This window comes from Coturnix japonica, chromosome 4 (genome assembly GCF_054131305.1).
Source record: "Coturnix japonica strain WE chromosome 4, WE-NBRP24, whole genome shotgun sequence".
Classification (NCBI taxonomy): Eukaryota; Metazoa; Chordata; class Aves; order Galliformes; family Phasianidae; genus Coturnix; species Coturnix japonica.
In genome coordinates this window covers 21,795,293-21,817,160 of record NC_140666.1, presented here as the reverse complement: position 1 = coordinate 21,817,160, position 21,868 = coordinate 21,795,293, and the positions used below count along the sequence as shown (strand labels likewise).

Below are 21,868 nucleotides of genomic sequence, written 5' to 3'. Positions count from 1 at the left end.
GGGAGCGATGGCGCAGCAGGCGTTGAAGTAGCTTCTTCATCCCCAACCCCTCCACTATTTACTTAGTAGGTCTTGTTTTGTACGTGACATTCTTCCCCAAAACAGGTTTGTGCCTTTACTGGTTATTTATTGAAAAGGACCTACTGTCCTTTACACTGTTGAGGTTTTTCTCCAATGTATTCTCGTACGGCTGTTCCTGTATGTGAGTTGCTTCATTTTCTGAGGACATACTGTCCGCAAACAGGAGGGGAATCTAATAGAAAAAGTATTGAGGGTTTGTGTTTTACCAGCTTCTTTTCTTTAAGGAAAAAAAATGAAGCCGAAGCCCAAGGTTGGCTGTGGGCTCTGTTGATATTTTGACTGTGGGACTTCACAACTTGTTAATTGTTTTGTTTTCTTTACGATTGCTGCTCATATCCAATCGTTAGAAATGTTTTGACAAATAAACTTTGGCACACGGGAGGCGTGTGTGTGTGTGTGAGGTGTGTGAGGCTGTTCCTTGAAGCGTTCTGAGACCCGAGGGTTTCCGTGGTCCTCACAGCCGCTGAGTCTCCTGCTTTTCTGTGTTTGCATTGAATGCAGCGTTGTGCCTTACTCAAGTCACCCTCATGGCAGGGGCAGAGGAGGGGATGGCTCAGAGCTCGGGGTCCCCAACATGGCGGTTCTGAGAGCCTGCTCAGATTCAACGTGCTGCCAACCAGAACCCCCTGATCCCTTTCTGCACAGCTGCTCTTCAACCCCTTTCCTCCCACCCAGTGTGTAGAGCCAGGGCTGCCTCGTCCCAGGGAGTCAGCGCTCCTCCTGGTTTAGCATCACGTGAGCACGTTGCTTTTTGATAGAACCTTCACATCTTTATTGGCATCATAGATGAAAACGTTACTGGTTCAAACAGGCCTGTGGAACCCCAGTAGCGGCACCGGGGCAACGCAGGGGCAACGGCCACCCCCAATGTTTGTTTGGGGGTTGTCATGGGACATTCTTAGGGTTTTAGGCTCTTGTGATGTCACGGGCCACCTCCCTCCCGGACCCCTATAAATACGGGGACCCGGAGCCCTGTACCTCTGTCCGTGTGCGACCTGCGCCTTGCCTGCCGGAGTCTGCCGAAGGAAGGAGCAACTTTTGGCTTTCCTCCCCTAGTGCGACGAGAGCTGTGGTGGAGAAGGATGGTTCCTTCTCCACCGAAGAGGCGTCGCCGGCGGGAGAGCAGCAGCGAGCCGGAGCCCGAACCCATGGAGGTGGACCCCGTTGAGAGCGACGTCGAGCCCATGGAGGTGGATCTGCCTCCAGAAGAGGAGCCGATGGAGGTGGATCCGCCTCCGCCGGCACCGGGCGGGCCCTATAAGATCATGCTCGCCCGTCGACGTCGCTGGCTCCGGGAACGGCGCTCCAGGGGCTCTCGCTTTTCATCTAGGCGTTGACAGGTCACCGTCCGCCTGAGAGCCCCAGCTGCTGCTCCCCGCCCCCCTTCCCGTCCCGTCCCGTCCCGAGACCCGTCCCGTCTTCTTTCCCTAACTCTGAGGAGAAGGGAAGGACCGGCGTCTGAGCCGCTGCGCCACGGCAACGAGCGGAGACAGAGTCCGAAGAGGAGGACAGGGCCGGGACTGGCGGCCATTGCGGGCGGAGCTGCTGCCAACGGCGGGAGGACTGAGAAGGGACCCGCGGCCTCCGGGCGGTGCCAGAGGAGCTCCAGAAGCGGCCGTTGCTGTGGGGAGCTGAAGGCCGAGCGTGGGACGCCAAGACCGAGGGACTGATCCGGGTGCTCCGTTAGGACTGTGCTTCCAGGAGGACAGCCGAGGAACGAGGGGAGGACGACGACCAAGGAACGTTGATGAATAAAATGGCAAACACGAGTCAAACGCCTCCTCTCCTTCTTGGTACCTGGGGGTGGGTCTGCTTTGGGCCTCCGCCGTCGGGCGCCGTGCGGGGTGAGGCCTCAGTGCTGGGGAGGGTCCCGGTGACAGGTCGCTGGGCGGTTTGATTTCACACAAAGCCTCGCTCCATCCACACGAGCGCTGTGGTGCCGCACGACGCGGCTCCCTCCCCTCGCGCGGTGCCGCCGCCCTCTCGGCCGCTCCCGCTCCGTGTGGTGCCGCTCCCTCAACACGCGGCGCTCTCGCTCTCGCTCTCGCGCTCTTGCCCGCCCCTGGCCCCGCCTCCCGCCGCTCCCATGGCGGCGGTACGTGCTGACGTCCGCCCTCGTGCAGCGTCTCGGCGCGGGTCGCGCGCGCGGCGTCGGTTCCCCAAGATGGCGGCGGCCAGCGGCAGCGCCCCGGGCTGCGGAGAGGCGGCGGCGGGCGGCAAGCGGGGCCCGCTCGGCATCCCCGAGGCCGTGTTCGTGGTGAGCGGCGGAGGCGGCGGGCGGCGGGGAGGCGCGGAGGCACGGACCCGCCGAGCGGTCCTCGATGCCGCGGGGAGCGGCGTGGCCCGGCCCTAGGCCCGCCGCGGGGTGCGGGGCCTCGCGTTGTTGTCCCGCGGCTCCCGGCCGGGTGACGGCGGTCGTTCCGCATCCTGGGCACGGCGGGTTGCGCGGGGCGGCGGCTGTGAGCGCTGCGTGGAAGGAGCTGCTCGGCCGCCGCGGCCGCAGCCTGCTGCTGGGAGCTGCCGCTCGGGGCGCTTGTCTCCGGCCTTCATCGCCTTCTCGTTCTGCCTTGAAGCGCCCTTTGGGTGGTTGGGCACTTTCTGCTCCGGCCTGCTGTGCGCATCTCCAGTTTCTCGGGTGCTTTGAGCGCAGCCCGGGCTGTGCCTTAACTCGGTGCCTCTTTGCAGCCTGACCGACTGGCATCCCAGCCCTTGTCTTTGAGAGATGCTCTCATCAGAGCCCAAAGGGTCTGTGCAGAAGAGATCGTATAAAGTGGCAGTGTTTGAGCGCTTAGATGTGCACATTACAGCATACTTAACTTTATCCGATAGAAGAATGCATTAAGAAGCATTTAGTGCTGATCTATTGCTCAAAGTGACATAGTAATGAGGGTGTGGACTTGAGAATCCCCATCCCTTATTGGACAGAGTACAGAACAAGTAATCTGAATGTTCTGAACATTATTAAATTTAAACTGCAGACCTAAGTTTTAGAATACTTTCTGTACTTCCTTCCGTTTTCTCCCTTAAGCTGATCTTTGGATTTTTCATTTATTTATTTATTTATTTTCCCACCAAGATGACTTCAGTGGTCATAAATCTACCTATACCTTGTGTATCATGCTCTGACAAACCACAAAGCACCCTTCGTATTTTGTGGGCAATTTCTGGAAAGAATAAAAACTGCCAGCCAACACCTTCTGTGGTGTAGGTACTGAACCTGTATGCCCAGCAAAGGCCATGCCTGCAGCCTGCCTGAAATAATGACTCTGAATTCATTTTTGAAATGAATTGACTGTTTTTTAGACACAGCACTCCTTATAGCCTTGTTTGTTCAAAAGATTTATCAGGAGAGGTGTGTCAAATGCCTTAAACACTGAAACAAGGCAGTGAAGTGTTGGTATTTCCATAGGCAGAATTGATGCTTTGTAGTGCCGTATTAGATTGCTAGATTTATGAAGCCAGAGATGTAATACCCGAACTGAACTGTCGTTTTCCCCTGCCCACCATATGGCAATAGTGAAATTATTTTCCAAAAATAAGGAGGGTTGTGAACGATTTTATCCAATACTCAGAATTCCTGTCTCTAACAGGCTGACCACTGTGTGGCAGCTCTACCGTTTGGCTTTGTCTAGAGCATCTCACATGCAGTCATCTGTCCTGTCGTTCTTCCCTATGTGTGTACTCTGTATTCTTTCCTTTACTTCTGCATCTGCAAGGTCCTTTCTCGTCCTCAAATGGTTGTGTTGAGTCTCCACCTCATCTGGACATCTTTGACATGAAGCCAGTTGAAGAAGCTGTAAAATCTACTGCCCCTTTCATCAATGCTAGCTTGTCCTCCAGACACACAGTGGAACTGTTTAGTGGTAAAAATCAAAACCAAAGCATCTCATTTCTTTGCAAGTGGAGATAATGCTACTGGTAAACGGGGTGGTGCAGTCTTTGTGTTGTTGGGACCAATCTGCTCTTTTTCTTAACAAATAAGAACAGTGTATTAGTTCCAGTAGTAAATGTGGTTCCTTAAACCTTTATTTCTTGAGTTCAATTTCCCCAGCCTAGACCACTGAAAACTGTCTTTTTGCTGGACTTTGACTGCAAACTGAAACTTGCTTTTGCTTTTGTAGTGGGGAGGGCAAGTTACTTTCACTGTTGAAACTTGCCACAGATCTCAAACTTTAAATGCAGACCTAAAGTTTAGAGCGTTTTCTTCCACTTTCTCTCTTAAGCTGATCTTTGCTTTGTTTTTTTCTTTTTGCCAAGATGACTTCAATGGCCGTAAGCCTTCCTATACCTCTGTGTATCATCCTCTGCCTGTTGATGGTAATTTCATCTCTTTATTTCTTTGACTGTTTTCACTGAAATGAGTGGCGTTATTTCATGGTGTATCTGATTCCCCTGTACCCTTTTTATTTTTCAGGTTTCCCTCTTCATTCAGCTCCTCCAAGTGCCACCCCTTCAGCAATCAATGTGGACTTTGATGCCGTTTTTGGAGGAAAATCTACAGCACCGCAGTATAGGACTGCAAGCGGTAAAGGCTGCCTTATGATTAGTTTGCACCCTACAGGCAACACTGGTTTAACAAGTTTGTAGAATTGCTCTTGAGATGCGGAAGTTAGTTACTTAATACATTTGTAAGTTGATAACAAGCCATCAGTTTAATTGTAGTTATTTAAATTTAGCTCTGACCCGTCTCCTTCTGTCTACTGATCGTTTCCTCTTTCTTTTTGGGGGGACAACCTTTGGCCCTGTGGATGTCTCTTAACGGGTAAGCTTATGTTAATCTGTTTCAGTGCTCTGACTTCGGTGTTAATATTATTAACGCGGGTTAGTGAGCTCCCTCTAACTTCTCTGGGAGGCACTGTACTTAAAAGAATGCAAGAGTAGTTGTGGGTGTGCTTTGCTTTCAGAGTAACGTGAGTTCTGATCTCTTCTCTTGGGGCTGTTTTCTCCCAAAGTCCTTAGAAACATGTAGGAATGCTTCTGAACGTTCCAGATGCCAGCAGTACCGTGAAATTACCGCTGGCGGTTCCAAGAATGCCTCGAATGTGTCTTGAACTACTTTATTCTTGGGGTTCTTTCAGGGGGGTTCTGCCTACTTTGGAAATGCTGTCAGTTACTGCTGCAGCGTAACTGAAGGCTCTACCAGATAGGCAAAAAGCATTCCTTAAATCAAAGTGAAACAAAGCTTCTGCTTACCTCTTGGACGCTTCCAGCATGTTTTGCCTCAGTATGTAACAAATGTTTAACGTTGCTTAGGGTTCTCTGCCTCTCTGTCTTACAACAGATGACTTTATTGAGTTTGGTGTCGCTTTTGTTAAGAGTTGGTTTTCTGTTCTTTGTTTAGCTTTGAAATATCTAGACGATGTTTTGCAACCCACAGTACCACCACCAAGTCAAAGAGCCACCTCAGCCAACCAGCCAAGTGGAAAAATTTTGGCAAATGACCTCGATTCTTCACTTGCTAATCTCGTGGGGAGTAAGTGCCGAGCTTTTAACTTGTTTTCGGTAGCAAAATCAAAGAAACAAGCAAATGATTTTTCTTCTCAAAAGTAAAAAAATATCTGGGGCTCACGTATCTATGTTTTTCCCACCTTCACAGATCTTGGCTTTGGAGGAACTCCATCCAAAAAGTAAGTGTGTCTGTCTATTTAGGATACGCCTACCTGACTCCTTAGTAGGCAGTAGCACAGTTTCGCAGCAATGGTGTGATAACAGTCTCAAATCAAAGTAATCTGATACCAAGGAGAGCGTTGGAGGAGTGAGTCTGTAGTCAGTGACCGTAACAATCAGCTTTAACATTTGAATTCATTTCATCTTGTAGCTGTGGTGCATGTGAGTATTTTTGAGTCACTTCAAAAGATCTTGCAGTTATATCATATTCCTGTGAGCTATTGAACCTTACGGTATAAAAACGGTGGTGAGCTTTTAACCCAAAACAGAGCCCTTGGACTTCCCACTTGCTGCAGCAGAGAAATGTAAGGAGAGAATGAAATGCTTTAGTTTTTCTACTACCCATAGATTTCAAATCCTTGCCTGATATGAGGAGTGTTTTCCTGTGCTCTGTGACATTGTTGTTTTTGTTATTCTCTCTGGCTCTGTCTGAAAACTAATACCACAGTTTCCTTTCAGGTCTGATATGCAGTGGACCCAGCCTGCAGAGAAAAAACTTACTGGTGGGACAAACTGGCAAGCAAAAACAAGCACATCGACCACATGGAACCCTACTCCCTTACCCATGCTGCCACATATGGTAATTTCTTTACTGCTGGACTCGCTCTTTGTTCCAGGAAATGGTTCTGCCCTGCGTGAATCAATTGGAAAAGAATAGCAAAACCTGCTTGGGACAAGAGTTTGGGGGGGGGAATCTGCACTTCCCAAACTCAAGAAAGTGTGTTGCAGTGTATTTCCAAGTACTGGAGAGGTCCAAGCGTTGCAGCTTGGCCAGTGGCATTCGTAGTAATGCTCAAATTCATGCATAGTGTTTGGCCTCCTTCATCAAACGGTGCCTTACCCAGCACTCCCTTCGTAAGATCATTGCCTCTACCAAACAGGACAGAGCAATATGGAGGGCATGCATCACCACATCTACATACATAACATGATAAAACTGATTGCCAGCTTGAGATGCTTGTCATTGTTTTGTCATATATTTTGTGGTGTATTGCTGACGTCAGAAACATGGTATGTGAGCAGCACCTGGCTGCAGTATATTGGGATCTGCCTGAACGTAGTAAGTTTTACCTTTGCTGGAGATCTCGTCAAGGAAAGCCTCCTAGGCCAGGATCCTTGCCAAGTTAACAGGCGCTGCTTGTAACTGATGATACTGCCCTTGAGCTTCCCTGTGCTCTGTCTTAAATAAGTGGGTTGAGCATAGATAGTTGTAGTGTTAGATTGGAATCTGTCTCCCTTGGTTAGAATATCCAATCTGAATACATCCTTGCACAATTTTCTGTCCTTGCTCCTTTTGCTGTACCAGAACCGAGTATGTTATTCTAGACATATAAGTCACTTTCTAGTGGATGTCGGTTGTAGTAATTGCTTGTAAAATGTTTTGTATGTCTGACCAGTAGGCACAGACTTATCTAATATACACTGCAATTTTCTTGATTGAAGGTGCCTGCTCCAGTTGCATACCCAGTGACTACGCCTCAAGTGCCTGTCTATGGAATGGTAAGAACTGCGACAGCCTTCTGTCCCTGAAAACCCAGGTGTCTGGCATTTGTGGCAGGCTCAAACAGCCCTGTGACTTGCATATTACTTCATCAAGTTAATAGTACGTGGAATCAGATGGCTTTGTCACCACGTACTTGGAAGAGGTGGTATTAAATCTCGGACAGGAAGATTATTTAAAAGCTCTGCTATGTGTGTCGCAGACACATCTCCCCACTTATTTTCTACTATGTTTACGATGCAGAGAGATATCGCTTCTAAAACTAGTTTTAATTTTTGTATCACCTTTGCTTGGATTTGTTGCTTTATTTTTGTCTCCCAGCAGGTACCTCCTCAGATTGGAGCTGCTCCCTTGATGGCACCCCAGTCAGTGATATATACGCAGCCTGGTCTAAGGCCGACAAATCCTTTTGCGCCCGTTTCTGGAACACAGGTGAACTGTTCTTTTTAAATGAAAGACCACACTGAAACTTGAGTCTGAGTGAAAGCAACTCTGTGTACCTTGAAGGGCTGCCGATGCATTTCTGCATCTGAAAGCGAGGGGTTCTTCAGTCAGAGGCATTTCTTACCAGTTTTTGCTGGTGATAAAGCAAATTCGGCAGGTGGGAAGATGCAATTGTAGGAAGGAAAGTAAAGGTTTAGAACTGTTGTGGTTTTCACTGTGTCAGTGTTAGGAAAAGGGGAATGGCAATGGCACATAGACTTCCTTGGATGTTAGCTGGGTTAGCCTTACTGGTTAAAGGAGTGAGGAAACCTGTGTGGTGGGGAGGTAAAAAGGGATGGATGAGCGATGGTTCAAGCTGAAAGAATTGTTATTTGGATTTGCATGTCTTAGTGCTCTTTGGGGGAAAAAGCCAACTTGCAGGTAACTGGGCATGTGAATAAATGTAGAGTTCTGAATCTGTGTGCTATGTAAGCAGCATTAACATATAATCCCTGTTTCACAGATACAGTTCATGTAGAGCCGCCAAAGCCTCAAGATGTGAGAACAACCAAATACTGGTAAAACAAAAGAAGGAAATCTTTCTGTGATTTCTGTATTCCTGGACAGGGCGACTGTTTCTCCCCTGTGCAATGTAATATTGTTTTGAATTGCCGTGCTTTAGGGCTTCTTGTTTATAACAGTCACTGCTGTGTGAAAAGGTGTTGTTCACCAATTTTGAGATTGCTCGGCAGAAAACTGTGTTCTCGGAGGTTGAAGGTTGACTTGGAAGACACAATCTGGATTCTTATCTTCAGAGCTGAGAAGGTTCCACGATTGCTTTGCAGCCTGGTTCGTCAGTGAATTGTGTTAAGAAATGAACGGAGAATGTCAATTCTCTCTGTGAGGTGGCTGTTGTAATCAAGACACAACTCAAAGCTGAGCAATAGCATTTTTGTACACTTAAAGAAATACTCTGATAGAGTAATATTTGTGTTATCCGAAGGCCAATATTGTGTGGAATCAGACAGCTCTGACATTAGAATAGCTGAGGGTGATCTACAGCCTTTCTAATGTGAGTTTTAAATGCTGTGAATCAACAAGATCTCTGCATATTCAGAAATGCAGAGAGTCAAATAAGCAATTGCACCGCTGGGATGCCAGAGTTACACGGCTAGTTGAAAACACAGCTAGTAGAAAGAGCCTGGCTCTGGCGTGGGCTGCTGTAGGGCAGGGGGTACAAGCATGTCACAGATCAGTGTGGGCAGCCTCCAACAGGTGACAGCAGGCACCCTTCTGCCGAGTGTCTTCTCCACAGAGGGCATCTTTCACAGCTGAAAGGAGAGTAGATCCTGTTTCAGCGAATGTAGATCCCCCCAACAGCAGCAAACGGGAGCAGTTCAGAGCTCTGGTTGCTGGCTACAGAAGAGGCAGGCTGTCCAATTTGGAAGGGCGAGGGGAGGAGGCGCCCACTAAAAAGCCCTTCCTTTTGAACTCACAGATGTTTTAGAAAGCGAGCTTTGCCATAATGCTGGTGTTTCAGAACTGGCAGTTTTACAGAAATGGTCTTGCTCTGGTGAAGTGCTTGTGCTCCTTTTCTGAAACAAGAATCTTGCAACCAGAATAAAAGGAATGATTTTTAACTATGTAAATATGTGCAGACTTGTAAATAAGGTTTTCTTTCATGCTGCGGTAATCTTTTTCTTCTGTAGTATTTTCAAGAAAAAAAAAAAAAAAAGCTTTCTTAAGAAATAGAGGCTGTGAGAGGAATACCTTGTATGTGAACTAATTCCTGAAGTGTGCTGTTGCTGATGGGGCAGTTGTCTGCACTTCTAGCACTTCCTGCATATTTAAGTCTTTCTCCAAAGTTCAGGTGGGCTATGAAAATGCTGCCTTGTATTTTTCTTTGTCCCATGAAAAGTGATAGCATGTTGCAAAAAGAAAACGGGGGGGGAGGGAAATGGTCAACTAATGGGTGAATGGAATAGGGAGCAGAATGCACGGAAAACCTCTCCTATCAAAATTCTACAAATGATAAATGGGAAAGGTGGATTTTCAAAACAATGTCAGTCTTCTGCTTTTATACCCTCAGTGGCCTCGAGCGTACTGTGTAGTTAATCTGAGTGTAACTGACAACAGAACTGCAGGAGTCTGACCCGCTATAAATGTGGATAGGCCTGGAAGTCCCCTCAGTCTGTCCTTTGGAGAAGAACTTGGAAGAGCAACACGTTCCACATGGTGGAAAGGAGCTTTCTCCTTGACCGAGTGCTTAATTAATTCCCTGGTGCACAGAAGAAATGCTACAGAAACACACTTGTCAAGTGAAACAGTTAAAAAATAATTAAATGAAAACAACAGCAGAAGAGGAAAACACAGCAGCCCTTGAATTTGTAGCCGCTAAGTTACTGACTTAACCTGGTTTACTGCAGTTCTGCTGTTTCAGTTTGAATCACAGAAGACCTTTCCTCCAGCTCTCTTGGGCTGAATAATGGTACGCTTTAAAGGCAGTGAGTTCTGCAATGCCTGTACTTACCCTCTGAGCGATGAGGGACAGATGCCACTGAGAAGGGATCCCTGCGCTGAGGAGGCTGTTTCTTTAGGAGATGGGTACTTCCTTGCATATATCCAGCATGGAACAGTCTTGAGTTCAAACTCGCAGTGTTTCTAGTAAGAATTGATGGAGATGCAAGTGCTGCAGCACTGGGAGCTGTGAGGTCTCCTCTCGTATGGTGTTGCTGGAGGAAAGATCCATTTTGGTATTCAAATCTGCAAATAAGTGTCTGGCAAACAGTCTGTTTGTTTAACACTGAAAGAATTGCAGAGCATTCGGAATGGACAGACTTTGCTGCAAAAGGAGGTACTAATGAGACTGGCCAGCAGCCGTAGTGCTGCTCAGCCTTGTGATTTGCACTGTGTTTCTTAGAGGTTAGTGTCCTTTTTGTAGCCCAGCAATCTGAGAACAGCTTCCCGTTGGAAAAGGGGAAACGGCATCGCAGTGCCCCCTGCAGACTTGCGAAGCTCCGCTTTTAGTCTCATTCGCAGTGCTGGGTACATGAGAACACTTAGCTCAGCTTTATCCTTGGCAGGAAGAGCTGGCAGGCGCAAGTGGTGGGGGTAGTTCTGCTGAGTAAAACACGGAAGAGAGATGGAGATAAACGTCCCTTTTCCTTTTGTCCTCCAACTACTTTGCTCAGAATCCTGTTCTGAATGCTTCAGGTATCTGAGAGGTCGCTCCACGTGTGGCAGAACAAGGAGGAAGACTTTGCAGTATGCCGCGTGCTTTGTGTTGCTGTGCTTGAGCGGTTCCTTTGAGGCTGACAGTCAGGACAGAGCAGTGCTGCAGGAGGGCTGTCTTTCATGGCGCATACAATAAGATGGCTGGGCTGTTGGGGAAGGCGGATGGCGTTAGGCCTCTTGGACTTGACAGCGGATCTCTTTTTAAATAGCTGCGTTTTGTAGCGCTCTTTAGATCCAGTTCAGCTTTGCCTCCACAAAGTGACTTGACTGTGACTTTTTTAAGTTTGGACAAACCATTTGCTAAAGGAATCTCAGTTCTGTGCACACGGTTGTGCAGCGCGCGTAGGGGAAAATTGCAAGTGGACTTTGCTAATGGAAAAGGAGAAAATTAACAATAAAACCCCAGACTACGAGATGGACTGCAGGGTGTATCCACATCTGTTGTTTTTCTGTGGCAGGGACATGGGGGGTGGGGGGGTGGGTTGCAATTTGAATAGTAAGCACTGTGGATCGGTGCTTCGTTTGTATATACAAAGGAACACTTGTGTTTCGGGCAGTTTGTATTGTAAGGCAACATTTAAAGGCACTGCCTCGGTCTTTTCTTTCCATTTTAAAGATTATATTTTTGAGCAATGGAAACTGTACGTGTGATCATTTGTACATTTACTGGCAGCTGGGAAGAGAGAAGAGCTCGCAGTTACTCGGCAGATGTCTTCGATCTGTTGGTATTTACATTAAAGGAACCGCTCGGTGCTGCGGTCCTTAAAGAGATGGCAGTAACTTCTGCAGCTGCGGCGAGAGTTGTACCGTCAGCTCTTTGGTCCATCTGAAACGTGTACCCTCGCCATTGCTCACGCTTTGTCCTTTCCCAAACGTTTGCCCAGAATTTCTCTTGGGAGCGATGGCGCAGCAGGCGTTGAAGTAGCTTCTTCATCCCCAACCCCTCCACTATTTACTTAGTAGGTCTTGTTTTGTACGTGACATTCTTCCCCAAAACAGGTTTGTGCCTTTACTGGTTATTTATTGAAAAGGACCTACTGTCCTTTACACTGTTGAGGTTTTTCTCCAATGTATTCTTGTACGGCTGTTCCTGTATGTGAGTTGCTTCATTTTCTGAGGACATACTGTCCGCAAACAGGAGGGGAATCTAATAGAAAAAGTATTGAGGGTTTGTGTTTTACCAGCTTCTTTTCTTTAAGGAAAAAAAATGAAGCCGAAGCCCAAGGTTGGCTGTGGGCTCTGTTGATGTTTTGACTGTGGGACTTCACAACTTGTCAATTGTTTTGTTTTCTTTACGATTGCTGCTCATATCCAATCGTTAGAAATGTTTTGACAAATAAACTTTGGCACACGGGAGGCGCGTGTGTGTGTGTGAGGTGTGTGAGGCTGTTCCTTGAAGCGTTCTGAGACCCGAGGGTTTCCGTGGTCCTCACAGCCGCTGAGTCTCCTGCTTTTCTGTGTTTGCATTGAATGCAGCGTTGTGCCTTACTCAAGTCGCCCTCATGGCAGGGGCAGAGGAGGAGACGGCTCAGAGCTGGGGGCCCCCAACATGGCGGTTCTGAGAGCCTGCTCAGATTCAACGTGCTGCCAACCAGAACCCCCTGATCCCTTTCTGCACAGCTGCTCTCCAACCCCTTTCCCCCCCACCCAGTGTGTAGAGCCAGGGCTGCCTCGTCCCAGGGAGTCAGCGCTCCTCCTGGTTTAGCATCATGTGAGCACGTTGCTTTTTGATAGAACCTTCACATCTTTATTGGCGTCATAGATGAAAACGTTACAGGTTCAAACAGGCCTGTGGAACCCCAGTAGCGGCACCGGGGCAACGCAGGGGCAACGGCCACCCCCAATGTTTGTTTGGGGGTTGTCATGGGTTTTAGGCTCTTGTGATGTCACGGGCCACCTCCCTCCCGGACCCCTATAAATACGGGGACCCGGAGCCCTGTACCTCTGTCCGTGTGCGACCTGCGCCTTGCCTGTCGGAGTGCGCCGTAGGAAGGAGCAACTTTTGGCTTTCCTCCCCGAGTGCGACGAGAGCTGTGGTGGAGAAGGATGGTTCCTTCTCCACCGAAGAGGCGTCGCCGGCGGGAGAGCAGCAGCGAGCCGGAGCCCGAACCCATGGAGGTGGATCCCGTTGAGAGCGACGTCGAGCCCATGGAGGTGGATCTGCCTCCAGAAGAGGAGCCGATGGAGGTGGATCCGCCTCCGCCGGCACCGGGCGGGCCCTATAAGATCATGCTCGCCCGTCGACGTCGCTGGCTCCGGGAACGGCGCTCCAGGGGCTCTCGCTTTTCATCTAGGCGTTGACAGGTCACCGTCCGCCTGAGAGCCCCAGCTGCTGCTCCCCGCCCCCCTTCCCGTCCCGTCCCGTCCCGAGACCCGTCCCGTCTTCTTTCCCTAACTCTGAGGAGAAGGGAAGGACCGGCGTCTGAGCCGCTGCGCCACGGCAACGAGCGGAGACAGAGTCCGAAGAGGAGGACAGGGCCGGGACTGGCGGCCATTGCGGGCGGAGCTGCTGCCAACGGCGGGAGGACTGAGAAGGGACCCGCGGCCTCCGGGCGGTGCCAGAGGAGCTCCAGAAGCGGCCGTTGCTGTGGGGAGCTGAAGGCCGAGCGTGGGACGCCAAGACCGAGGGACTGATCCGGGTGCTCCGTTAGGACTGTGCTTCCAGGAGGACAGCCGAGGAACGAGGGGAGGACGACGACCAAGGAACGTTGATGAATAAAATGGCAAACACGAGTCAAACGCCTCCTCTCCTTCTTGGTACCTGGGGGTGGGTCTGCTTTGGGCCTCCGCCGTCGGGTGCCGTGCGGGGTGAGGCCTCAGTGCTGGGGAGGGTCCCGGTGACAGGTCGCTGGGCGGTTTGATTTCACACCAAGCCTCGCTCCATCCACACGAGCGCTGTGGTGCCGCACGACGCGGCTCCCTCCCCTCGCGCGGTGCCGCCGCCCTCTCGGCCGCTCCCGCTCCGTGTGGTGCCGCTCCCTCAACACGCGGCGCTCTCGCTCTCGCTCTCGCGCTCTTGCCCGCCCCTGGCCCCGCCTCCCGCCGCTCCCATGGCGGCGGTACGTGCTGACGTCCGCCCTCGTGCAGCGTCTCGGCGCGGGTCGCGCGCGCGGCGTCGGTTCCCCAAGATGGCGGCGGCCAGCGGCAGCGCCCCGGGCTGCGGAGAGGCGGCGGCGGGCGGCAAGCGGGGCCCGCTCGGCATCCCCGAGGCCGTGTTCGTGGTGAGCGGCGGAGGCGGCGGGCGGCGGGGAGGCGCGGAGGCACGGACCCGCCGAGCGGTCCTCGATGCCGCGGGGAGCGGCGTGGCCCGGCCCTAGGCCCGCCGCGGGGTGCGGGGCCTCGCGTTGTTGTCCCGCGGCTCCCGGCCGGGTGACGGCGGTCGTTCCGCATCCTGGGCACGGCGGGTTGCGCGGGGCGGCGGCTGTGAGCGCTGCGTGGAAGGAGCTGCTCGGCCGCCGCGGCCGCAGCCTGCTGCTGGGAGCTGCCGCTCGGGGCGCTTGTCTCCGGCCTTCATCGCCTTCTCGTTGTGCCTTGAAGCGCCCTTTGGGTGGTTGGGCACTTTCTGCTCCGGCCTGCTGTGCGCATCTCCAGTTTCTCGGGTGCTTTGAGCGCAGCCCGGGCTGTGCCTTAACTCGGTGCCTCTTTGCAGCCTGACCGACTGGCATCCCAGCCCTTGTCTTTGAGAGATGCTCTCATCAGACCCCAAAGGGTCTGTGCAGAAGAGATCGTCTAAAGTGGCAGTGTTTGAGCGCTTAGATGTACACATTAGAGCATACTTAACTTTATCCGATAGAAGAATGCATTAAGAAGCATTTAGTGCTGATCTATTGCTCAAAGTGACAAAATAGTAATGAGGGTGTGGACTTGAGAATCCCCATCCCTTATTGGACAGAGTACAGAACAAGTAATCTGAATGTTCTGAACATTATTAAATTTAAACTGCAGACCTAAGTTTTAGAATACTTTCTGTACTTCCTTCCATTTTCTCCCCTAAGCTGATCTTTGGATTTTTCATTTATTTATTTATTTATTTTCCCACCAAGATGACTTCAGTGGTCATAAATCTACCTATACCTTGTGTATCATGCTCTGACAAGCCACAAAGCACCTTCGTATTTTGTGTGCAATTTCTGGAAAGAATAAAAACTGCCAGCCAACACCTTCTGTGGTGTAGGTACTGAACCTGTATGCCCAGCAAAGGCCATGCCTGCAGCCTGCCTGAAATAATGACTCTGAATTCATTTTTGAGATGAATTGACTGTTTTTTAGACACAGCACTCCTTATAGCCTTGTTTGTTCAAAAGATTTATCAGGAGAGGTGTGTCAAATGCCTTAAACACTGAAACAAGGCAGTGAAGTGTTGGTATTTCCATAGGCAGAATTGATGCTTTGTAGTGTCGTATTAGATTGCTAGATTTATGAAGCCAGAAATGTAATACCCAGACTGAACTGTCGTTTTCCCCTGCCCACCATATGGTGATAGTGAAATTATTTTCCAAAAATAAGGAGGGTTGTGAACGATTTTATCCAATACTCAGAATTCCTGTCTCTAACAGGCTGACCACTGTGTGGCAGCTCTACCGTTTGGCTTTGTCTAGAGCATCTCACATGCAGTCATCTGTCCTGTCGTTCTTCCCTATGTGTGTACTCTGTATTCTTTCCTTTACTTCTGCATCTGCAAGGTCCTTTCTCGTCCTCAAATGGTTGTGTTGAGTCTCCACCTCATCTGGACATCTTTGACATGAAGCCAGTTGAAGAAGCTGTAAAATCTACTGCCCCTTTCATCAATGCTAGCTTGTCCTCCAGACACACAGTGGAACTATTTAGTGGTAAAAATCAAAACCAAAGCATCTCATTTCTTTGCAAGTGGAGATAATGCTACTGGTAAACGGGGTGGTGCAGTCTTTGTGTTGTTGGGACCAATCTGCTCTTTTTCTTAACAAATAAAAGCAGTGTATTAGTTCCAGTAGTAAATGTGGTTCCTTAAACCTTTATTTCTTGAGTTCAATTTCCCCAGCCTAGACCACTGAAAACTGTCTTTTTGCTGGACTTTGACTGCAAACTGAAACTTGCTTTTGCTTTTGTAGTGGGGAGGGCAAGTTACTTTCACTGCTGAAACTTGCCACAGATCTCAAACTTTAAATGCAGACCTAAAGTTTAGAGCATTTTCTTCCCCTTTCTCTCTTAAGCTGATCTTTGCTTTGTTTTTTTCTTTTTGCCAAGATGACTTCAATGGCCGTAAGCCTTCCTATACCTCTGTGTATCATCCTCTGCCTGTTGATGGTAATTTCATCTCTTTATTTCTTTGACTGTTTTCACTGAAATGAGTGGCGTTATTTCATGGGTGTATCTGATTCCCCTGTACCCTTTTTATTTTTCAGGTTTCCCTCTTCATTCAGCTCCTCCAAGTGCCACCCCTTCAGCAATCAATGTGGACTTTGACGCCGTTTTTGGAGGAAAATCTACAGCACCGCAGTATAGGACTGCAAGCGGTAAAGGCTGCCTTATGATTAGTTTGCACCCTACAGGCAACACTGGTTTAACAAGTTAGTAGAATTGCTCTTGAGATGCGGAAGTTAGTTACTTAATACATTTGTAAGTTGATAACAAGCCATCAGTTTAATTGTAGTTATTTAAATTTAGCTCTGACCCGTCTCCTTCTGTCTACTGATGGTTTCCTCTTTCTTTTTGGGGGGACAACCTTTGGCCCTGTGGATGTCTCTTAACGGGTAAGCTTATGTTAATCTGTTTCAGTGCTCTGACTTCGGTGTTAATATTATTAACGCGGGTTAGTGAGCTCCCTCTAACTTCTCTGGGAGGCACTGTACTTAAAAGAATGCAAGAGTAGTTGTGGGTGTGCTTTGCTTTCAGAGTAACTTGAGTTCTGATCTCTTCTCTTGGGGCTGTTTTCTCCCAAAGTCCTTAGAAACATGTAGGAATGCTTCTGAACGTTCCAGATGCCAGCAGTACCGTGAAATTACTGCTGGCGGTTCCAAGAATGCCTCGAATCTGTCTTGAACTACTTTATTCTTGGGGTTCTTTCAGGGGGGTTCTGCCTACTTTGGAAATGCTGTCAGTTACTGCTGCAGCGTAACTGAAGGCTCTACCAGATAGGCAAAAAGCATTCCTTAAATCAAAGTGAAACAAAGCTTCTGCTTACCTCTTGGACGCTTCCAGCATGTTTTGCCTCAGTATGTAACAAATGTTTAACGTTGCTTAGGGTTCTCTGCCTCTCTGTCTTACAACAGATGACTTTATTGAGTTTGGTGTCGCTTTTGTTAAGAGTTGGTTTTCTGTTCTTTGTTTAGCTTTGAAATATCTAGACGATGTTTTGCAACCCACAGTACCACCACCAAGTCAAAGAGCCACCTCAGCCAACCAGCCAAGTGGAAAAATTTTGGCAAATGACCTCGATTCTTCACTTGCTAATCTCGTGGGGAGTAAGTGCCGAGCTTTTAACTTGTTTTCGGTAGCAAAATCAAAGAAACAAGCAAATGATTTTTCTTCTCAAAAGTAAAAAAATATCTGGGGCTCACGTATCTATGTTTTTCCCACCTTCACAGATCTTGGCTTTGGAGGAACTCCATCCAAAAAGTAAGTGTGTCTGTCTATTTAGGATACGCCTACCTGACTCCTTAGTAGGCAGTAGCACAGTTTCGCAGCAATGGTGTGATAACAGTCTCAAATCAAAGTAATCTGATACCAAGGAGAGCGTTGGAGGAGTGAGTCTGTAGTCAGTGACCGTAACAATCAGCTTTAACATTTGAATTCATTTCATCTTGTAGCTGTGGTGCATGTGAGTATTTTTGAGTCACTTCAAAAGATCTTGCAGTTATATCATATTCCTGTGAGCTATTGAACCTTACGGTATAAAAACGGTGGTGAGCTTTTAACCCAAAACAGAGCCCTTGGACTTCCCACTTGCTGCAGCAGAGAAATGTAAGGAGAGAATGAAATGCTTTAGTTTTTCTACTACCCGTAGATTTCAAATGTCTGCCTGATATGAGGAGTATTTTCCTGTGCTCTGTGACATTGTTGTTTTTGTTATTCTCTCTGGCTCTGTCTGAAAACTAATACCACAGTTTCCTTTCAGGTCTGATATGCAGTGGACCCAGCCTGCAGAGAAAAAACTTACTGGTGGGACAAACTGGCAAGCAAAAACGAGCACATCGACCACATGGAACCCTACTCCCTTACCCATGCTGCCACATATGGTAATTTCTTTACTGCTGGACTCACTCTTTGTTCCAGGAAATGGTTCTGCCCTGCGTGAATCAATTGGAAAAGAATAGCAAAACCTGCTTGGGACAAGAGTTGAGGGGAATCTGCACTTCCCAAACTCAAGAAAGTGTGTTGCAGTGTATTTCCAAGTACTGGAGAGGTCCAAGCGTTGCAGCTTGGCCAGTGACATTCGTAGTAATGCTCAAATTCATGCATAGTGTTTGGCCTCCTTCATCAAACGGTGCCTTACCCAGCACTCCCTTAGTAAGATCATTGCCTCTACCAAACAGGACAGAGCAATATGGAGCGCATGCATCAGCACATCTACATACATAACATGATAAAACTGATTGCCAGCTTGAGATGCTTGTCATTGTTTTGTCATATATTTTGTGGTGCATTGCTGACGTCAGAAACATGGTATGTGAGCAGCACCTGGCTGCAGTATATTGAGATCTGCCTGAACGTAGTAAGTTTTACCTTTGCCGGAGATCTCGTCAAGGAAAGCCTCCTAGGCCAGGATCCTTGCCAAGTTAACAGGCGCTGCTTGTAACTGATGGTACTGCCCTTGAGCTTCCCTGTCCTCTGTCTTAAATAAGCGAGTTGAGCATAGATAGTTGTAGTGTTAGATTGGAATCTGTCTCCCTTGGTTAGAATATCCAATCTGAATACGTCCTTGCACAATTTTCTGTCCTTGCTCCTTTTGCTGTACCAGAACCGAGTATGTTATTCTAGACATATAAGTCACTTTCTAGTGGATGTCGGTTGTAGTAATTGCTTGTAAAATGTTTTGTATGTCTGACAAGTAGGCACAGACTTATCTAATATACACTGCAATTTTCTTGATTGAAGGTGCCTGCTCCAGTTGCATACCCAGTGACTACGCCTCAAGTGCCTGTCTATGGAATGGTAAGAACTGTGACAGCCTTCTGTCCCTGAAAACCCAGGTGTCTGGCATTTGTGGCAGGCTCAAACAGCCCTGTGACTTGCATATTACTTCATCAAGTTAATAGTACGTGGAATCAGATGGCTTTGTCACCACGTACTTGGAAGAGGTGGTATTAAATCTCGGACAGGAAGATTATTTAAAAGCTCTGCTATGTGTGTCGCAGACACATCTCCCCACTTATTTTCTACTATGTTTACGATGCAGAGAGATATCGCTTCTAAAACTAGTTTTAATTTTTGTATCACCTTTGCTTGGATTTGTTGCTTTATTTTTGTCTCCCAGCAGGTACCTCCTCAGATTGGAGCTGCTCCCTTGATGGCACCCCAGTCAGTGATATATACGCAGCCTGGTCTAAGGCCGACAAATCCTTTTGCGCCTGTTTCTGGAACACAGGTGAACTGTTCTTTTTAAATGAAAGACCACACTGAAACTTGAGTCTGAGTGAAAGCAACTCTGTGTACCTTGAAGGGCTGCCGATGCATTTCTGCATCTGAAAGCGAGGGGTTCTTCAGTCAGAGGCATTTCTTACCAGTTTTGCTGGTGATAAAGCAAATTTGGCAGGTGGGAAGATGCAATTGTAGGAAGGAAAGTAAAGCTTAGAACTGTTGTGGTTTTCACTGTGTCAGTGTTAGGAAAAGGGGAATGGCAATGGCACATAGACTTCCTTGGATGTTAGCTGGATACTTGGGTTAGCCTTACTGGTTAAAGGAGCGAGGAAACCTGTGTGGTGGGGAGGTAAAAAGGGATGGATGAGCGATGGTTCAAGCTGAAAGAATTGTTATTCAGATATGCTAGTCTTAGTGTTCTTTGGGAAAAAAGCCAACTTGCAGGTGACTGGGCATGTGAATAGATGTAGAGTTCTGAATCTGTGTGCTATGTAAGCAGCATTAACATATAATCCCTGTTTCACAGATACAGTTCATGTAGAGCCGCCAAAGCCTCACGATGCGAGAACAACCAAATACTGGTAAAACAAAAGAAGGAAATCTTTCTGTGATTTCTGTATTCCTGGACAGGGCGACTGTTTCTCCCCTGTGCGATGTAATATTGTTTTGAATTGCCGTGCTTTAGGGCTTCTTGTTTATAACAGTCACTGCTGTGTGAAAAGGTGTTGTTCACCAATTTTGAGATTGCTCGGCAGAAAACTGTGTTCTCGGAGGTTGAAGGTTGACTTGGAAGACACAATCTGGATTCTTATCTTCAGAGCTGAGAAGGATGAGAATAAACGGAGAATGTCAATTCTCTCTGTGAGGTGGCTGTTGTAATCAAGACACAACTCAAAGCTGAGCAATAGCATTTTTGTACACTTAAAGAAATACTCTGATAGAGTAATATTTGTGTTATCCAAAGGCCAATATTGTGTGGAATCAGACAGCTCTGACATTAGAATAGCTGAGGGTGATCTACAGCCTTTCTAATGTGAGTTTTAAATGCTGTGAATCAACAAGATCTCTGCATATTCAGAGATGCAGAGAGTCAAATAAGCAATTGCACCGCTGGGATGCCAGAGTTACACGGCTAGTTGAAAACACAGCTAGTAGAAAGAGCCTGGCTCTGGTGTGGGCTGCTGTAGGGCAGGGGGTACAAGCATGTCACAGATCAGTGTGGGCAGCCTCCAACAGGTGACAGCAGGCACACTTCTGCCGAGTGTCTTCTCCACAGAGGGCATCTTTCACAGCTGAAAGGAGAGTAGATCGTGTTACAGCGAATGTAGATCCCCCCAACAGCAGCAAACGGGAGCAGTTCAGAGCTCTGGTTGCTAGCTACAGAAGAGGTAGGCTGTCCAATTTGGAAGGGCGAGGGGAGGAGGCGCCCACTAAAAAGCCCTTCCTTTTGAGCTCACAGATGTTTTAGAAAGCGAGCTTTGCCATAATGCTGGTGTTTCAGAACTGGCAGTTTTACAGAAATGGTCTTGCTCTGGTGAAGTGCTTGTGCTCCTTTTCTGAAACAAGAATCTTGCAACCAGAATAAAAGGAATGATTTTTAACTATGTAAATATGTGCAGACTTGTAAATAAGGTTTTCTTTCATGCTGCGGTAATCTTTTTCTTCTGTAGTATTTTCAAGGAAAAAAAAAAAAAAAGCTTTCTTAAGAAATAGAGGCTGTGAGAGGAATACCTTGTATGTGAACTAATTCCTGAAGTGTGCTGTTGCTGATGGGGCAGTTGTCTGCACTTCTAGCACTTCCTGCATATTTAAGTCTTTCTCCAAAGTTCAGGTGGGCTATGAAAATGCTGCCTTGTATTTTTCTTTGTCCCATGAAAAGTGATAGCATGTTGCAAAAAGAAAATGGGGGGGAGGGAAATGGTCAACTAATGGGTGAATGGAATAGGGAGCGGAATGCACGGAAAACCTCTCCTATCAAAATTCTACAAATGATAAATGGGAAAGGTGGATTTTCAAAACAATGTCAGTCTTCTGCTTTTATACCCTCAGTGGGCCTCGAGCGTACTGTGTAGTTAATCTGAGTGTAACTGACAACAGAACTGCAGGAGTCTGACCCGCTATAAATGTGGATAGGCCTGGAAGTCCCCACAGTCGGTCCTTTGGAGAAGAACTTGGAAGAGCAACACGTTCCACATGGTGGAAAGGAGCTTTCTCCTTGACTGAGTGCTTAATTAATTCCCTGGTGCACAGAAGAAATGCTACAGAAACACACTTGTCAAGTGAAACAGTTAAAAAATAATTAAATGAAAACAACAGCAGAAGAGGAAAACACAGCAGGCCTTGAATTTGTAGCCGCTAAGTTACTGACTTAACCTGGTATACTGCAGTTCTGCTGTTTCAGTTTGA

At 47.9% G+C, this 21,868-nt stretch overlaps 1 protein-coding gene across 1 annotated transcript; it reads left to right on the top strand.

Annotated features, from left to right (window-relative positions):
- Positions 1-1,163: 1,163 nt before the first annotated feature.
- On the top strand, positions 1,164-21,072 carry LOC146760990 (uncharacterized). Its single transcript, XM_085547735.1, has 17 exons — positions 1,164-1,392; positions 1,489-1,672; positions 1,783-1,884; positions 2,205-2,338; positions 4,496-4,606; positions 5,438-5,554; positions 5,678-5,708; positions 6,208-6,328; positions 7,192-7,248; positions 7,571-7,681; positions 16,288-16,398; positions 17,230-17,346; positions 17,470-17,500; positions 18,000-18,120; positions 18,980-19,036; positions 19,359-19,469; positions 19,989-21,072. The coding sequence occupies exons 1-15, from the start codon at positions 1,164-1,166 to the stop codon at positions 19,005-19,007; spliced, it is 1,605 nt and encodes a 534-aa protein (XP_085403861.1). The 3' UTR covers positions 19,008-19,036; positions 19,359-19,469; positions 19,989-21,072.
- The last annotated feature ends 796 nt before the right edge of the window (positions 21,073-21,868 follow it).

Bases quoted from the DNA above. Each gene is read 5' to 3' on its own strand.
- LOC146760990 (XM_085547735.1), top strand. From the start codon at position 1,164: ATGGTTCCTTCTCCACCGAAGAGGCGTCGCCGGCGGGAGAGCAGCAGC. The intron at 2,339-4,495 runs GTGAGCGGCGGA...TTTATTTTTCAG, and splicing joins TCCCCGAGGCCGTGTTCGTG to GTTTCCCTCTTCATTCAGCT. The intron at 17,347-17,469 runs GTAAGTGCCGAG...CCACCTTCACAG, and splicing joins ACTTGCTAATCTCGTGGGGA to ATCTTGGCTTTGGAGGAACT.